Source organism: Dryas octopetala, chromosome 4, assembly GCF_963921425.1.
Source record: "Dryas octopetala chromosome 4, drDryOcto1.1, whole genome shotgun sequence".
In the NCBI taxonomy this organism is placed as follows: Eukaryota; Viridiplantae; Streptophyta; class Magnoliopsida; order Rosales; family Rosaceae; genus Dryas; species Dryas octopetala.
Window position 1 is genome coordinate 19,738,246 of NC_141369.1, and position 16,234 is coordinate 19,754,479.

Consider the following 16,234-nt stretch of genomic DNA (forward strand, 5'->3'; position numbering starts at 1 on the left):
GTGATTAGAACTTATGATAATTAATATATTGTTGGTGTCTCTAGTACATTAGAACATTTTTTATTTTTTTGATGTCATTCTTCTCTCAATAAATTGATAATTAACAATTACTCTTCCGATCAAGTGATGAATTCAAAGTTGGTCATGAACCGAAAATATTGACCCAATTAAGAAATACATTACACTGATGATGGCTTTTAGACCTTGAAATAACATACAATCATTATTGATCGAAAAGGTTCTGAAAATTGAAGGTACGTTGTCTGTGTCGACCAAGTTGTGGAAGCTGCAAATATACATCATCAATATGCAGTGTGAACTCGTAGACAAACATTCATATTCCTCCAAAAATATATGTGCTAGCTTTTCAACAAGCATGGGAATGTATTCTCACTATCATGCACCAAATACAGCAACTGCTAGTTAAGTTGCTTGCAAATTTATTTCTGATCATCAATCGCTTTCTAGCTAAGTGATCGATCATTAGGTGTGCCACGTACATTTCCCATTAAATGGTTCAATTAGTATATAATCAAGTGACAAATCGAGTTTGAATAAACGGCCCAGGAAATCCAAAGAATCCTTTGACATACAGGTATTGGTATCTAAATTTCTTAACCAAAACCACCTAAAGCCTCATTCTTTCTTTGCGGGCCAACTACCACAATCTTATTATTCATTTGCAGACACCACACCCACTAGATCCCAAAATACCATCCGAAAATAGACATAACAAAAACATAACATGCAGACATCTTCCAAAATACCAGCATCAACGCATCACCAAAAAACAGAAACTGAAACTGCAAGTTCGCAACTCCAATAAACTGTAGTTTCAACTCTAATAAATTGCAGTTTCTGCAGTTTCAGTTCACTTACAGTTTCATAAACTGCAGAAACTGCAATTTAGGGTAAACTCAAAAAACTGAAACTGAAACTGCAAGTCCGCAAGTCCAATAAACTGCAGTTTCAACTCTAATAAATTGCAGTGTCTGCACTTTCAGTTCACTTACAGTTTCAGAAACTACAGAAACTGAAACTGCAAGTCCGCAAGTCCAATAAACTGCAGTTTCAACTCTAATAAATTGCAGTTTCTGCAGTTTCAGTTCACTTGCAGTTCCAGAAACTGCAGAAAGTTCACTTGCAGTTCCAAAAACTGCAGAAACTGTTTCTGCAGTTTCAGAAACTGAACTAAACAAAAAAAATCAAGAACCTAAACATACTCATGCACAGACCTTGATAAGAAGAGAGAAAAGTCGGGATCTGAATTATTTGATTAATTGATAAATTGGATCGAAATTAGTGGCGGGCAGCGGCGAAATGGCAAAGCTGGATGACGAACAGATCGCGGAGCTGCTCGTGGTGGTGGTGTTCGTCCTGGAGGTGCTTGCTCTGCGAAGAAGAAGAACAAGAAGATGATGAAGAAGAAAGAGAAAAGAGACATAATGGGGGGATAAAGAGAGAAGATGAGCGTGAAGAGAGAAGAGAGAAGAAAGAGAATGACAAAAAGGAAATAAAATGGCAATTGACTAGATTTCAAGATAGCAACTTACCTTGTTATTAAAAAAATTTAATTGGTGCACTAGAGAGTAAAAACAATAAATAAAAGGTAGCTTAGGGTAATTAATTCAAATCCAAATGTAGAGTATAAAGTTTCCTTTTTCTATAGCGAAATTTTTTGTGGCATAGTAATAATTCAATAAGAACATGACAGTTTCTGCTTACAACTTAGAGATCTGAAATAATTGATGAATCGGGTGATTAATTTTCATTCATAAAATTAAAAAGAAAACAATAATTTACAGCTGTTGTCTTTTATTTTTTTCCTGTTTAAGTTGAAGGTAGTTGGGCATTTGATGGTGTTTTATTTGCAGAATCCTGTACTTTACTGTCTTCTTTTCATTCTCGTGTTGTAATCATGTGTACAAAGACGGTAATAAAGCAGCGCACCTTTTAAAAAGGCTTATGCTTATGTGTTTTAATTTGCAAGTCTGGGTCAACTCTTGTCCAAATATTCTCATGCCATCTAAATAAAATACATCATTCCAAAAAAAAAAAAAAAAAGTTCTACTTAAGTTTATTGAGTGGGATGAGTAATGAATTGGTTGTACTTGTATGAGTTAAGACACTAATTATAAGTTGCTTCTATTTCTACATCTATATCTTTCTCACTTTCCCCTACACCCCTTTGAGACCCCGAAAAATGGACAAATTCCTTTTCTTAGGAACACATACATGATTCATCATTCGGAATTTCCTTCGGAGGTATCGGGAAGGAATTGAAATGTAATAATATCGATTTATATATGTACATGTATACACATAGACCTATGGATTTATTGATCTCGATCAGAAAAGAATCAATAGAAAAAAAAAAAAAAGAATCGGAATTGTAAGTGGGCTTGGGATAGGTAATAGGTGGGTTAAGCGGGCTCATTTGGTTGGAATATATGAGAGAGCCAATACATCTATGAATTTAGTCAGCACACCAATCATCCAAAAAACTTCAGGCTCCCAATGAGCCCATTTTTCTCCCCTTCAGCCCAACTCTCTCTCTCTCTTTCCATCACCAGCTCCTATATTAAAACCTTTTAACTCTCATCATTCTAGTACATAACTAGAATAGCAATTGAATGGTTAAAATATTATGTAATAATGACAGTTTTAATCATCTTAAAATACGTTAACCATCACATAATTATGAATCACTAAAAATATCATTTTCTTTAGCTATTTTTTTCACAAGTACTTTCCAGTAATTATCAATACATAGCAAAATGAAGGGAGAGAGCCTCCAAGGGGACAGGCCTTGGTGTTCCATTTTTCATTGGCCTTATGGTCTTACATGGAAAATAACTCTCTTTATGTGCTAAGAGAGAAAGCAAATTACAGAGGATAGGGCACATGATTTCCACTAGTACTAGTACTCTAGTTTATTTATTTTGCCCAAGCCCCAAGGCACATCTACCTTAAAATGGGGCACCAAACTGGAGGACTTTCTTCCAAGATGGTCTGCTGCTAATATCATCCCACCAAGCTGAGACATGCTTCCTGCTCTTTATCATGTACTCCTTCTCCATAGCACCCACCAAGTAGTAGGTAAATGGAAGGTGACTAAGATCAGCAAGGCTGAAAAAATCACCAGCCAAGTACTTGTTCTTTGATAGCCTCTCCTCATAGACATCCAACACCTTTGCTAGCTTTTCCTCACTCTCTTGAATGAGCTTCGCGTCTGAAGGAAGACCCAATACTGGGGCAAACAAAATGTGAAGGACCAAGTTGAGGATTGGCGGGTGGAAGTTGTGTGCTTCAACCTCTAGCCATTGTTCCACAAGACCTCTGTCCTCAATTGTCTTTCCCAGCAAATCAGTTCCTTGGGACTTGTATTTTTCGGCATAGTACCTTATGATTGCGCGTGATTCTGCATATCAAATTCGGACAATTTTATCGAAGAACTTATTAGGTTATTGCATTGATACAGGCAAAAAACAGGTGAACACCTTTTATCGTCAAACAGAACTTGTAAAACTTTCTTGCTTCCCCAACATTCTAGAGTTTATTTGATACTCCACACAATTTTAATTAAAGAATTGAGGTAACCCCTAAAAGTAATGTTATGTATGGTTTTACTATAGGGCTTTGATATTATATGGTCAAATCTTACCAAGAAAAAACCAGTCCATATATAATTCCCAAAAGTCTAAAAAATTATAAATATATACTATCAACATAATTAACAGACTGTGAACCCGAAGCATGCATTCAAGTAACACATGATTAATGATGCTTAATGGTTCATTTAGAACTACAGAGAAATTTCCCACAAAATAAACCCTTTTCACAGTTTTCAATCTTCATCTAACAAAGAAGAAAGAAAAAGAGCTTTACTATTGAAAAAATTAAGATCTATCATGGGCTAGCAAGAAAAAACACAATCAATAGAAGTTAATTTAAAATTGAAGAAGCAGCATACCAAATAAAGTATAATCTCCATCTTGAATGACAGGAAGTTCTCCAAAGGGCTATATTCAAAGAGAAAGCAAGGCAAATGATCAACCACCACATTACATAGATGATGGATATGATTTCCAAAGAGATGACAATCAGAGCAATCAAAAACAATTGAATTAAAAGCTAAAGTTAACCTGTAATTTGAGAAATTCAGGATCTTTGTGCTCTCCCTTGATGAGATCAACGGGGATGGTCTCAAAATCGATCTCCTTTTCAACAAGGCACAGTAGCACACGCTTAGGCGAAGCATAGGCAGGGCCATACACCTTTACCACCATTGTAATAGTTTTGAAAGAAAGAACTTAGAAGAGTCTGCACAGTCCAGCTTATGGTTCCTAGTTCATGTATAAAGAGACTCTTTGTCTATTTCTCACAACATGCGTTCCTCAAATGGAAGAGACGTGAGATATACAAATGCCAAGTGGCAGTAGAAACCGAGAAAAGTCAGAGAAATTACTGTAGGTAGGTAGTAGGTCATATCAAATAGCACCCCAAGGTGCCAAAAGCATTCAGAATATATGCATTAAACTAGAACTATAAAAACCCAAAGTTATTCTCCCACTAGGTCTTTTACTAAAATACATTGTAGACCTGCAAATTTAGTTGAGAAAAGCTTGTTCTCAGTTGCACAAAGTATAATATTTGAATAGTGCTACTGTCACTAGTAACGTAATCATCCCACCAACCTTTCAGTAATTCTATTATTACAACTCTGTATAAAATTATATAAAAAGACAACGCCGACAGGTAAAACAAGTACTGATTGAAGCTGTTATTGGCTTCTAGTGAGAACAGCCAACGCTGCCCCCATCCCAATTCAGGAGGCCAGTCATTGATTTAAATCATAAAATCAAAATGGACAAATTTTATGATTAAGCTTAACTGATTTAGGGGTTTCTTTTATAAATATTAGTTTTAGATGGGTGGATGATTTAAATAAAGTGTTTTCTGAAAACGTTTGTGGGGGTGAGAAAATAATGTGGATGGGTTCGGGTTGATCACTTTGATAGAGGGCAATAATGCCACTCTAATCTTTAACCTTATTGTAAAAGAGTGAGATAGAGAGAAAGAGAGAGAGTGAGAAAGAGAGAGAAATAGAGAGAGGAGAGAGATAGAGAGAGAAGGGGGGGAGGGGATAGCAGGTGGCATACCTGCGTTGCAGGTAAGTCCTTCTCAAACCACAAACCCCAAAACAGAGACCACAATACATTCTGCTGCGAAATTATTTTTCATAGCAACTGCCTTGAGCAGATAATACTATAATAGGTACTCATTACTAGTAACAGTACAGTTCTCTTTACATATAATGGGAAATTCAAAAAAAAAAATATAAGCTTTCATGGTTATTGGAGGAAATAAAAAATGAAAAACCATGAATAAAATCAATTAAACATGGGGAAATAATAAGAAAAACAATAAATCAAAACCCAACAAAAGCTAATAAAAGCAAAACCACCAGAGGGTGCAAATGAGTGAGAAAAAAAAATTGGAACCTTCAGAAGTGAACATCATCACTAGGCCCCTAGGGTTTGAAGTGGGCAGAGTGGGAGAGAGAAAGAGAGAAAGAGAGTGAATCTCAGAGAAAGAAAATGCGAGCAGCAATGGAATCAAACATATTCAGATTGAAAACTATAAAATTTGTATGTGAAAAAAGGACATCACAATCCCCTCAGATATTTTCGTATCTACATGCTGTTTGATTCGTTGCCGCTTCCAGCATTCCTCTAATCCCTTTCTCTCCCGCGCAGCCGCTACACTCGCGCCCTTCTGCATAACCCCGCCATGGAGCTTCCGAGAAACCCTATATATGTCAGTTTTTTTTGGGTTTTGCCGTTTAGGGCTGCTGTATAGTGTGGTGTTTGTCTGAGCCCAACCCACTCCAGATTTTCTGGGTTTTGGGCCGTGAGTTGGGCCAGATTGAAAGTTACTTGATTTTTTTTTTTGTCAATAACTTTTTTTGGAAACAACTTAGGTGGGATGGTCATACCATATTATCATGTTTAGGCCTTGTACAGTGAGATCCTTAAATACCCAATATCCAAATCAATTTTGAATATAAAAAAGTATAAAAATATAAATTTTGGAAATCATTAACACAATGGTGTTGAGATCCAAATATGAGAATATTAATATTTAACTCATTTACTTAATCTTAAAATTGATTAAGTGCCTATTAATTAAATATTTAAAATATTTTATAATTAAAAATATTATATCATTGTTAATAATTTAATTTAATTAACTCTTCAAAATAACACCAACATTAAAAAAAAAAGGTTAAACACAATACACAACATGCATGCATTCCTCTAATGGAAGAAACGTAAGAGATATATACTACTACCAAGTGGCAGTAGAATCCTATAGAAGTGTCAGACAAATTATGGTAGGTAGATAGGAGGTCAAGCTGCCAAGGTGGTCGTCATGCATGACAACTTGACAAGGGAAAAGACAATATTAATGGAGGCCTAATATGAAACTAAGACATTTTAATTCATGGAATATAAAGTCATATCTAGTTTACAGAGGGCATATCAAATAGCACCCCAAGGTGCCAAAAGATTCAGACTATTAGCATTACGCTATAGCCTATAGGAATATAAAAAAACTTAATTATCGATTTATTATCAAAAATTATAATTTATTTTTATTTTGTCACTTAAAAGTTTTTTTATCTCAAATTACCACCTGTAATTTATATTTGTGTCTCATTTTATCTTGTTTCGTCAACAATTCCGTTAAAATTAATGATATGATCGTTAATGCTAACGTGGCGCGCTAGATGTGCGCCACGTGTCACATATTTTCTTGTATTTTCTGATTTTTTTTTTATTTTCTTATTTTTATAAACTTTGAAAATTAATTAAAAATAGCTCTGAACTTAGAAAAATATACGAAAAATTCCTATTGACTTGTCTTGACTGGTCAAAATGCCAATTTTTCCTCTAAAAATTTACAGAAAATTTGGAAAGTCTAAATTTATTTATAGAAAATTAAAATACTCTAGATTCTTTGGAAATTCATAGGATAATCTCCCGAACTCCAAAAAATATGAGGTTTGCACCATTAGTCTTCTAAAAACTAACAATACCTTTCTCGTGAACACTTGCTACCCAAAAGACCTCTTGGTCTTAGAGGAAAATAAATTTCCCTATAAAATAAATTCTAGACAAATTTTAGAATTTCTGTAAAATCTCGAAATAATTTTCTAAAACAGGATTTTGGTAATTTTCAAAATATTTTTTTAGAATTTGTCCAAGTGTTTAAGAAAATTCTAGAATTTATTTAATAGAGAGAAATTTATTTTAATTTTTTAGAAATAAATTTGGACTTTCTAATTTTTTGGGAAATTTTTAGAGCGCAAATTGGTAATTTAACCTGATAGTAAATTAGTGCTAGTCAAGACGAGTCCGTAGGAATTTTCTGTATATTTTTCTGAGTTCGGAGCTATTTTTAATTAATTTTTAAAGTTTATAAAAATAAAAAAATCTGAAAATAAAAGCAAAGATGTGACACGTGGTGCACATCCAGTGCGCCACGTCAGCATTAACTGTCATGTCATCATTTTTAACGGAATTGTTGACAGAATAAGGTAAAATGATATACGGATGTAAGTTGCAGGTGGTAATTTAGGACAAACAAACTTTTAAGTGATAAAGTGGGAATGAGTTACAATTTTGGGTGGTAAATCGATAATTAAGTCTTATAAAAACGTAAAGTTATAGTTGAAAAAAGCTTGAATAATCATCCCACCAACCTTTGAATAATTCTTTTATTACAAATTATTTACAACTCTAGATAAAATTATATACAAAGACAATGATTAAAAACGCCAAAAGGTCAAAAACAAGTACTGATTTTAGCTGTTATTGGTCTCCACTCTCCAGTGAGAACACCCAACGCTACCCCCGTCCTAAGTCAGGAGGCCAGTCATTGTACCGGCCTTGAGAAAGGGCACCAGGGGCGGCTGCCCAGGGCTCACTTTCAAGGCGGCCCAATTTTTTTTATATTTATATATATATTATAATATTAAAAAAAGAAATTAAAGTTATGGTTTGTAATAGTTGAAGCCCAACTTTGTAAGAGGTCCAAAGACTCCAAACTAAATTTATAATAACTAAGTAATGATTAAATTAAAATTTTAGACAATTAATTCTTCATTGAACAGCTCAAACATCAAATGGGCTTCCTTTTTATTAAAGGAATATGGTTTCTTGTAAGTTGTAAAAAAAAAAAAAAAACGAATATGGTTTCTCCCTCCCTCCCTGTCTCATACACTCTCAATTACTTGAAGTTAATCCATTCCATGATTGTCTCATACTCTTCCTCAGTCAGTTGAAGTTAATCTATTCGATTCTCAAGGTTTCAGCTCGCCTTTTTCTTTTTTGACAAGTTCAAGGGTTGCAACTTTCATTTCTTTTTCTTTAAAGTTTGTATGTTCAAAGATTCTGTAACTTTAATTATTTTTTGTTTAAAGTTTTTTGTTCAAAGTTTGTACAAACTGTGATATCATCTCATGTTCAATGAAATTATCATATTTTTTTTTTCAAGCAAAAGCAAATGGAAAACATGTTTATAGAATTTTATAATTTTTTTTTTGTGTACAAAGGGGCTCATTTCAAATTTTAGCCCGGACCTCCAAAAAGTCAAGAACAACATTGATATCATAAAATGAACATATATAATAACAAAATTTATGACTAAAGTTTACTGATTTAGGGTTTTTTTATAAATATTAGTTTTAGGTGAGTGGATGATTTGAGTAGAGTGTGTTTTGAAAACTTTTGTGGGGATGAGAGAATAATGTGGACGGGAGGGTGATCACATTAATAGAAGGCAATAATGCCACTCTAATCTTTAACCTTTATTGTATTATGCATCATGTAGAACCAATCCCTACACTCTACAGAATAGGCTAGCAGACCCCAAAGCATAGACCAATTTGGCAATTTATGCCCACACTACCTAGCACAGGTTTTGTTAGGCAAGCTATTGTGGGCATGGGCCTAGCCAAAACCATAAACCCCACAACACAGGAACTGTTTTTAGCAGATAATAGATACTGATTACTAGCAACAGTACAGTTCTCTTTACATATAATGGGAAATTCAGAAAAAATATAAGCTTTCATGGTTATTGAAGGAAATAAAAAATTAAAAACCAAGAATAAAATTAATTAAACATGGGGAAATCACAATTAATCAAAACTCAACAAAAGCTATTAAAAGCAAAACCACCAGAGGGTGCAAATGGGTGAGAAAAAGAATTGGAACCTTCAGAAGTGAACATAATATTTGAATGGTGCTACAAAAAAACGAAGCCAATAGAGGTTGGAAAGGAGTGAGAGAAGGAGAAATGGAACCTTCAGAGATCACGAGGTCCCGAGGGTTTGAGCCTTTGAGGTGGGCAGTGAGTTGGGCCGGACTTGAAAATTACATGAAATCTTTTAGGTCATTAAGATTCTATAATTTCTCCATTAGATATAGAGATTGTACCCTTAGAAGTAAGACTGTTTACCCCTACATTCAACATCAGAGTTCAAATATCTCCTTGTTTCTAACTCTCATCCATAAAATACAAGACATCCCAAATTGTAAATATTAAGATCTGTCAATTTTATTTCGGCATTCGTAATATGATCGTATGTAGAACTAGTTATATGACACTTATGAACATAGAAATATAGAACGAATGATAACCGGGCAAGAAAAAAGAACATAGAATGATTGCAAAAAAGATTGAAGCATAAATTAATAGGAAAAATATCTGAGATAAGATTTTCATTAATTCTGTACATTCTAAGAAGCTTAGCCTGCTGCCAACATGACTGTATTGACACCTTAATAAAATTTTCAGAATCCCCTTTAATCGTTCAATGGCTGGACCCAAACCAATCACCAATTCAATATTCACCATAGTCTTAGGCAAACTTCAAATTTAGGTTTCCACAAAACTCAACTCGATCAACAACAAACCGCATGTAAGACAAACAACAAAATGGGGGGGGTATAACACTGCCATCATTCATCAGAATGAAACCACTGACTTGGGCTGGGATGAAGGCTGCAACTGAGAAAGGGCAGTATCACTTTCCTCATTCTCATCAAATACCATAGGCTTTCCCTCAAAATGTTTTCTGCAAACCATATAAAGTACATAGTCAGATTTGCTATTGAGGCAAATAAATGCTTCTTTAGCATTAAACAAGACAGTTTTCAGCCATAACATAATATGTATGGGAATGTGAATAATAGTCATAAGTCTGGATCCTAAATCACACAGAACAGATTGCATAGTAATAAGGCGTGGCATCACACTGCACATAGACATTAAACAAGGAAGCCCTAATACCTCTGAGAGATGAAACTCTCTTCAGACAATGCCTTCTCTAACCTCTCCTCAAATGGTGTTGCGTGCCAGCTCACTTTCTGATCCTGAAAAAAAAAAAAGGAAAAGAACTTTACATGCTGCTTTACTGATTGAAAGTTGTAAAAGAAATAGACAGTAGTTAGATATACCTCCTTGTATTTATTGGTTGAATTTGGGATTCCATTGCCATCCCACCACTTGGGCGAGATACGAGAAGGCTCCTCTTCATTCCAGTGAGTAGCAACAAGCCCAATGATAGGCCTGTCCCCAGGAGTTCTGCCAAAATGACGAGTTCTGCCGGAAGCATCCCCAAAGTTCTGATTGTTGTCACCCTGAGTAGGTTGAACTGGCTTCAGCCAGGAGGACAAACTTGATTCCACCTTAAACTCTTTCCCAGATGAAACTTCTTTTACCCCCTCTTGTGATATAGGGGTTGCATTTTCGGATTGGTTCAGAGATTCTCCAATGCTATCTGCAGGGTTAACTGAATACACATACTGGGACCGGATTCTAGTCTTTCCATTTGGAAAATTTTCCAGGTTTGCTGGGAAAACAGTTCCAGGTGTCTGCATCTCATCAGAAAGAGTTAGTGGGGTTGGATAAGCTGAAGACTTTGATATGCTCTGTTTTCCTGGAGTTTCAGATATTTTTGAACTCCGGCTATAACTTTCAGATGAATCTCTGGAAGAATTTGTGTCCAAATCACATTCAAAACGAACAGACTTGCTCTTGTGCTGAACATCTGTGGCTGAAAGCCAAGGTGAAGCTGGAGTTGCACTATTCTCAGTCCGATTCGCATGAACCTTGAGTGCTGAATCAGTACCTATTCCGCTGCTTTCAGTAGAACCGATAGAGATCCCTCCAGTATTCTGTTGGTTTGATACACAACTACAGAAAAGAAACAAAATTGGAAAAAGGTCAGAAACTATGTTATATTATGAATATAACATTCAACGCAAGTACTACTAATACTAAATAATTGCCTAGGAGTCCACACCATTACACGATTAAAAAAAAGTGGCTCAATCATTTGAGATGACCACACACGTTTCTTTGCTAATGCGATAACAGTCAGATTGGAAACGACCTCTGTGTCAACTTTAGTCAACCAGAAATTAAATAGCAAATCTATTAATTTTCAACAATTAAAAACACTTATAAGCAGAACCTGCTTGGTGTAAGCTCTGAACCTCCCTTTCCCCACTCTTCAAAAAGTTTAATAGGCGTATGCGGCTGATCTGGCGGAATCTCCTGCTGAAGTTTTTTAATGGATGTGTTGGGAAGCCATGAGTTGAATTTTTGAGGCTCTGAATCCTTCTCAAGATGGGGTGAACCATTTAACTTTGAAGATGCTTTCCGAATTTCAACTGGGGTCTCCGCTAAGGTACCACAAGCTTTAAGAAACTTGGCCTGCAGAATAAGGTGCATAAGTAAAACAAATATTTTTCAACAGTATGAGAAATTCAAATAGCCAAGACTTAATCTAAAAATTTGACCAAAAAAATTGTAAATGGAAACAATAAGATCAAATCTCCTATTAAAAAATGGAGTAAAGCTCCTCTGACTACCAGAACTTCTAACTTATAAAGCAAAATTTTGGAAACTGATGAGGGTTGCTTCATTTAGATACCAATCATACCATGTTACTGGAAAATAAAACCTTGTTGCAGTGCATTACAATAAGGGTGCCTTATTTCACTTCTCAAGATTGAGCCATACTGATTTCTTTTTAACCAAAACCAACAACTTGATTGGAAAAATGGTCCTTGTCCTATTTTATTCGAATTACGTAATTTTCGATCATTAGGCAACCAAATAATCTAATGATCTAATCTTAACAGCTACAATGATAGTCAAGTATACTGTGCACAGGCAAAACTACACTGAATTTCTAATGATTTAGCTCATACCTCGTTCTTGAGCTCCTTGTCAATTTGTGGAGACCCATAACGAGGACTTTCTCTATCTTTACATGGAGAATCAACTTTCACTATAAGAGTTATACACAAACCAGAGGAAGGGAAAAAAAAAATCAGCAACAAGATTTAGAAATTCAGATGGAAGAATACAGTTAATGTGCGAGGAAAAGGATAACGCACCTTCAGCTAAAAATAGAGACGACAAACGGTTTTGAGATATCACAACTTCCTGATCAAAATAAAGGAAATAGAAAACGAGAGAAAGCAGTGTTACATTGTATAAATAACTCAGTAATCCACTGTTTGGCAGCTTAGAAAATGATAAAACAGAATGAATCACAATCTTAAATCCAGAATTTCACTTCTTTCTTTGGTTAATTCAAGATAAATCGCAGAATACTACTCAATTGGCCCTATTTTGTTCAAATTTTCTCAGAAAGGAAATAGATGATCAAGAACTGGAAAGGAAATTCCGGTAATTCACAGAACAGTAAAGAGAGATACTGAGAAGAAAATCATTTTCGTGGATTTTCTCGGGAACCAAACGGAAACCATACCGTAGTGTTGGAACGAGAGGATTGAGAGACGAGTTGAGGTCGAGAGCGAAGGTTGCGATCGTCCCTGACCCTGAAGCAACCGAAGAAGCAGCCCATAGCTCTAGAAACGGACCTGTCAAGAAACCTCAACACCGATCTGCACACAATCCCTAATTCACGGTTGCACCGCGAGCATAACATCGATTTCGAAAAATTAAAAAAGAAAAAAAAAAAAAAAAAAGAGAATTAAACCCTAGCTTTCTTGTTCTTGTTTTTTTTTTTTGGTGTTGAGAGTGTGGTAGCTGATTGTATTCTCAGAGGGAGAGAGGACGGGTGGAGTTGTTAGGTGGTTTTTGAATTTTGAACAAACAAAACGAGGGAAACATATACGCCTCGCGGCCCTCACTAAGTGGGGTTTTACGTACTCCATCAAGTACGGTTTAAGGTTTACTCGCTCTGTCGTGGTGAAACGTGGCGACTGTGGGGATGATTTCGTATTTATGTACAAAGATTGGGGCTTAAATGGAAAGGGATTCAAGGAGACGCGAGTATTGTATTGTATATGGAAGTGAAGAGTGTATGGATGATTCAGTAGGAATGTTTGTATTATAGGTTTCATTGTTTCAACGCATAACGTCTATAATACAATTTGACAATTTGTCGTAACTCCTTTCCATTTTTGTTTTGATGAGGTGGATTCATTTCGGTTCTCTCTTCTCAAAAATATAAATAATTAAATAGTTTTTTATTTTACTTAACTTAATATGGCACTAATGTTGTTGAGTAAAACTTTCATGTGACGAGTATATATTTATTGTGTATATCTCTCTCATCACGTAAGTGATATAACCAATAAGAAAAATAGACACATTAGACATAATAATGAAAATTTTTTTCATTAGGTCGCACTAGTTCTATGAAAACAAGTTATTGTCTTCTAATTTGATTATTGATCATGTAGCACTCACTCTACTTAACCATATAAAAGTTAGGAAAACCTTTGAGAAACAAGTTCATTGGGTATGTAGAGACCTTTCAACAAACATCACATTGGTGTCATATTGATAACCATTTTTTTTTTTTCCATTGTTATAGGCGTGTGAGCTCGTAGATGCGTAGAGCTCATTTTTTGGTGAACAAAGCTTTGTACATATGAGTGAATTTTTGCTGTCAAGTGAATTGGACGGTTAGAATATGCTAATGAATTTTACCTAATTAACACCAAAATTGTACTTAATTGGATGGTTTTCTAGAATTGAATAGCTTTAATCGTACAAGTTAAAATTGAAGGAATACCCTGTTAGGATTTTCTGCAGAGAATGTGGTGGCATATCATGCAAACAAGTGACATGAAAAGCAAAGGCCACCAAAAACATTATACAAGTTATTTTCTTCGAAGTCATTGGAAGTCATGATAATTATCAAATCCATGAGATATGAATGTGAGTGGAGCCAAGTTGTGCATTGCACAAGAGATTAGTGAAGACAGTACCTGTCTACCTGATAATTGATTAATTAGATTAATTGCATATCTCAGTGCTTTAATTAGAGTGCCAAATGCCAACAAACCTCAATAGTCTGATCCTCGACCGTGGTTTGGGTCTAAATCCATTAATGGGTCAACCCAAGTCTTGTTTCTTTTTAACTTGACCCGTCCTAAGAGTCGACCCATTCGGCCTAGCAAAGGTGGGCTTAGGGCCGGCCCATGGTCCATCCCCATTTAGTAACCTGCTGTCCATGTTGGAGTATACTAGTCTACTAGAGGACTGGAGTGGCCGGGTTTTTTGTCACTTTCACCTCCACATGCTAAAATACTATTTTGGGAATAAAATATTTATATATTTGAAAAGTGGAAGTAAAATTGGGCTAGTTCCGATAAAAATTCATAGTATAATAGTATGATTTATGTGACCAGGGAGTGTAGTCGTGTACATGACACGAGGCATGGAGTCCACAAGAAAATTGACGTTGTTCCAAAGCGATGATATCAACAATGAATTCACAGCCACCAATTGGTCTTGAATTCAATTTCAAGCCAGAAATACTGGTCTGGTCCAAACCCAAATGTTTTATTTTCTGGCTTCTTTAATTTGTAGAGTTCATGAAGTTCCAAAGCCAAGTGGGTCTTTGTCTTTTACACAAAGCACAGAGCATGGAGGACATGTGGTGTGTGATGAACTGGCGCTATGGAAGCAAAAAGAAACCCAAAAAGCGTATGAAAAGATTGGAAGATTCGTGGCCACCTTTGAACATAAATAACCATTAACGATCCATGAGGAGTCACTCTACCACTCATTTATTGCTTCTTCACATGTCTATTACTTACATGTGTAATGCAAGTATCAATATGCTAATGAATCAAACCAAAGTGTAATTAATGTCTGGTGCATCAAAATATTTATTGTTATTTTGAATGTTGACAAGTATTTCATAATCAAAGGACTAATCCTTGAGCTCTAACTCAAGCAAGGTCAACCTTGGGATGTCCAAACAGAACTTAAAATACCAACAAAAATATGTCCTTCAAAATCCCAAAATAATTTCAAACATGTGTCTTTCAAAAATAATTTTTTTGTTTTTATTAAATTTTTAAAGAATCTTAACAAAATAATCATCAAGTAGTGTTTAAAATCTCTTAAGTAGTGCTTGAATTTCAATCAAGTTTAATCATACTCTTTTCAAATAATGTTCAAAACTCTTCTTGAGTAATGTTCAAACTCTCCAAAACTAATTTGTTATTTTTAAAAATTTCTCCAAATCTCAATCCTCAAAGACAGTTCTGAGCTCAAATAGTATTAGGGTGGGACGATAAAATAAAATATCTTTGATTGAAATTTGGTTGTAAGCCAAAAAAAGAGAGAGAGAAGGGACTTGTTAAATGCCCTATTGCATGATGTGTAGAGTGTTGATTATTGTCTTTTCAGTCTTGGTGGCATTATGGTTGTCTGCCCTTTGTATATGAGAAAAGACCAAGTCGATCACCTCCATTAATTCCTTGCATGTGATAACAAACAAGAAATCAAAATATCATCTTTGAAATCTCTACACCACCACACGTCTAGACACATGGGTACCCAAAACGCTGAAGCATGGATGACGATGGCCCTCCCCAAAAGCACATGGAAGCATGCAAAGGATCTTTCTTCCTAGCTCATCGCTTCCCTCCAAGATACCTTCATACAAGCTACCAGCCAATCAATTAAATTTATAAGTACAATGAGGTTTCAAAATAAAATAACTATAAACAAATGAAAAACTTCAATCGGTATTGAAATTTTCGAGATTTGTTTTAGTCATATAACATTGCAAGCGAAAATGATTAGTGATCCATTAATCAAAATGGTAGGTTTCATTTAGTGAATCAAAATGCTTAGAGACAATGGCATATCTATGTAGGTG

General features: G+C 35.1%; 2 protein-coding genes across 2 annotated transcripts; both read right to left on the reverse strand.

The window, feature by feature from the left end:
- Nucleotides 1-2,698: 2,698 nt before the first annotated feature.
- On the reverse strand, nt 2,699-4,392 carry LOC147287813 (glutathione S-transferase F9-like). The gene is made up of 3 exons (XM_086241579.1): nt 4,146-4,392; nt 3,974-4,022; nt 2,699-3,421 (listed from the first exon to the last, which is right to left on the reverse strand). The coding sequence occupies exons 1-3, from the start codon at nt 4,287-4,289 to the stop codon at nt 2,970-2,972; spliced, it is 645 nt and encodes a 214-aa protein (XP_086097705.1). The 5' UTR covers nt 4,290-4,392; the 3' UTR covers nt 2,699-2,969.
- Nucleotides 4,393-9,819: 5,427 nt separating this feature from the next.
- Nucleotides 9,820-13,094, reverse strand: JASON (aspartyl/glutamyl-tRNA(Asn/Gln) amidotransferase subunit). The gene is made up of 7 exons (XM_086242062.1): nt 12,857-13,094; nt 12,480-12,528; nt 12,291-12,370; nt 11,549-11,790; nt 10,530-11,268; nt 10,363-10,445; nt 9,820-10,147 (listed from the first exon to the last, which is right to left on the reverse strand). The coding sequence occupies exons 1-7, from the start codon at nt 13,034-13,036 to the stop codon at nt 10,039-10,041; spliced, it is 1,482 nt and encodes a 493-aa protein (XP_086098188.1). The 5' UTR covers nt 13,037-13,094; the 3' UTR covers nt 9,820-10,038.
- Between the last annotated feature and the right edge of the window lie 3,140 nt (nt 13,095-16,234).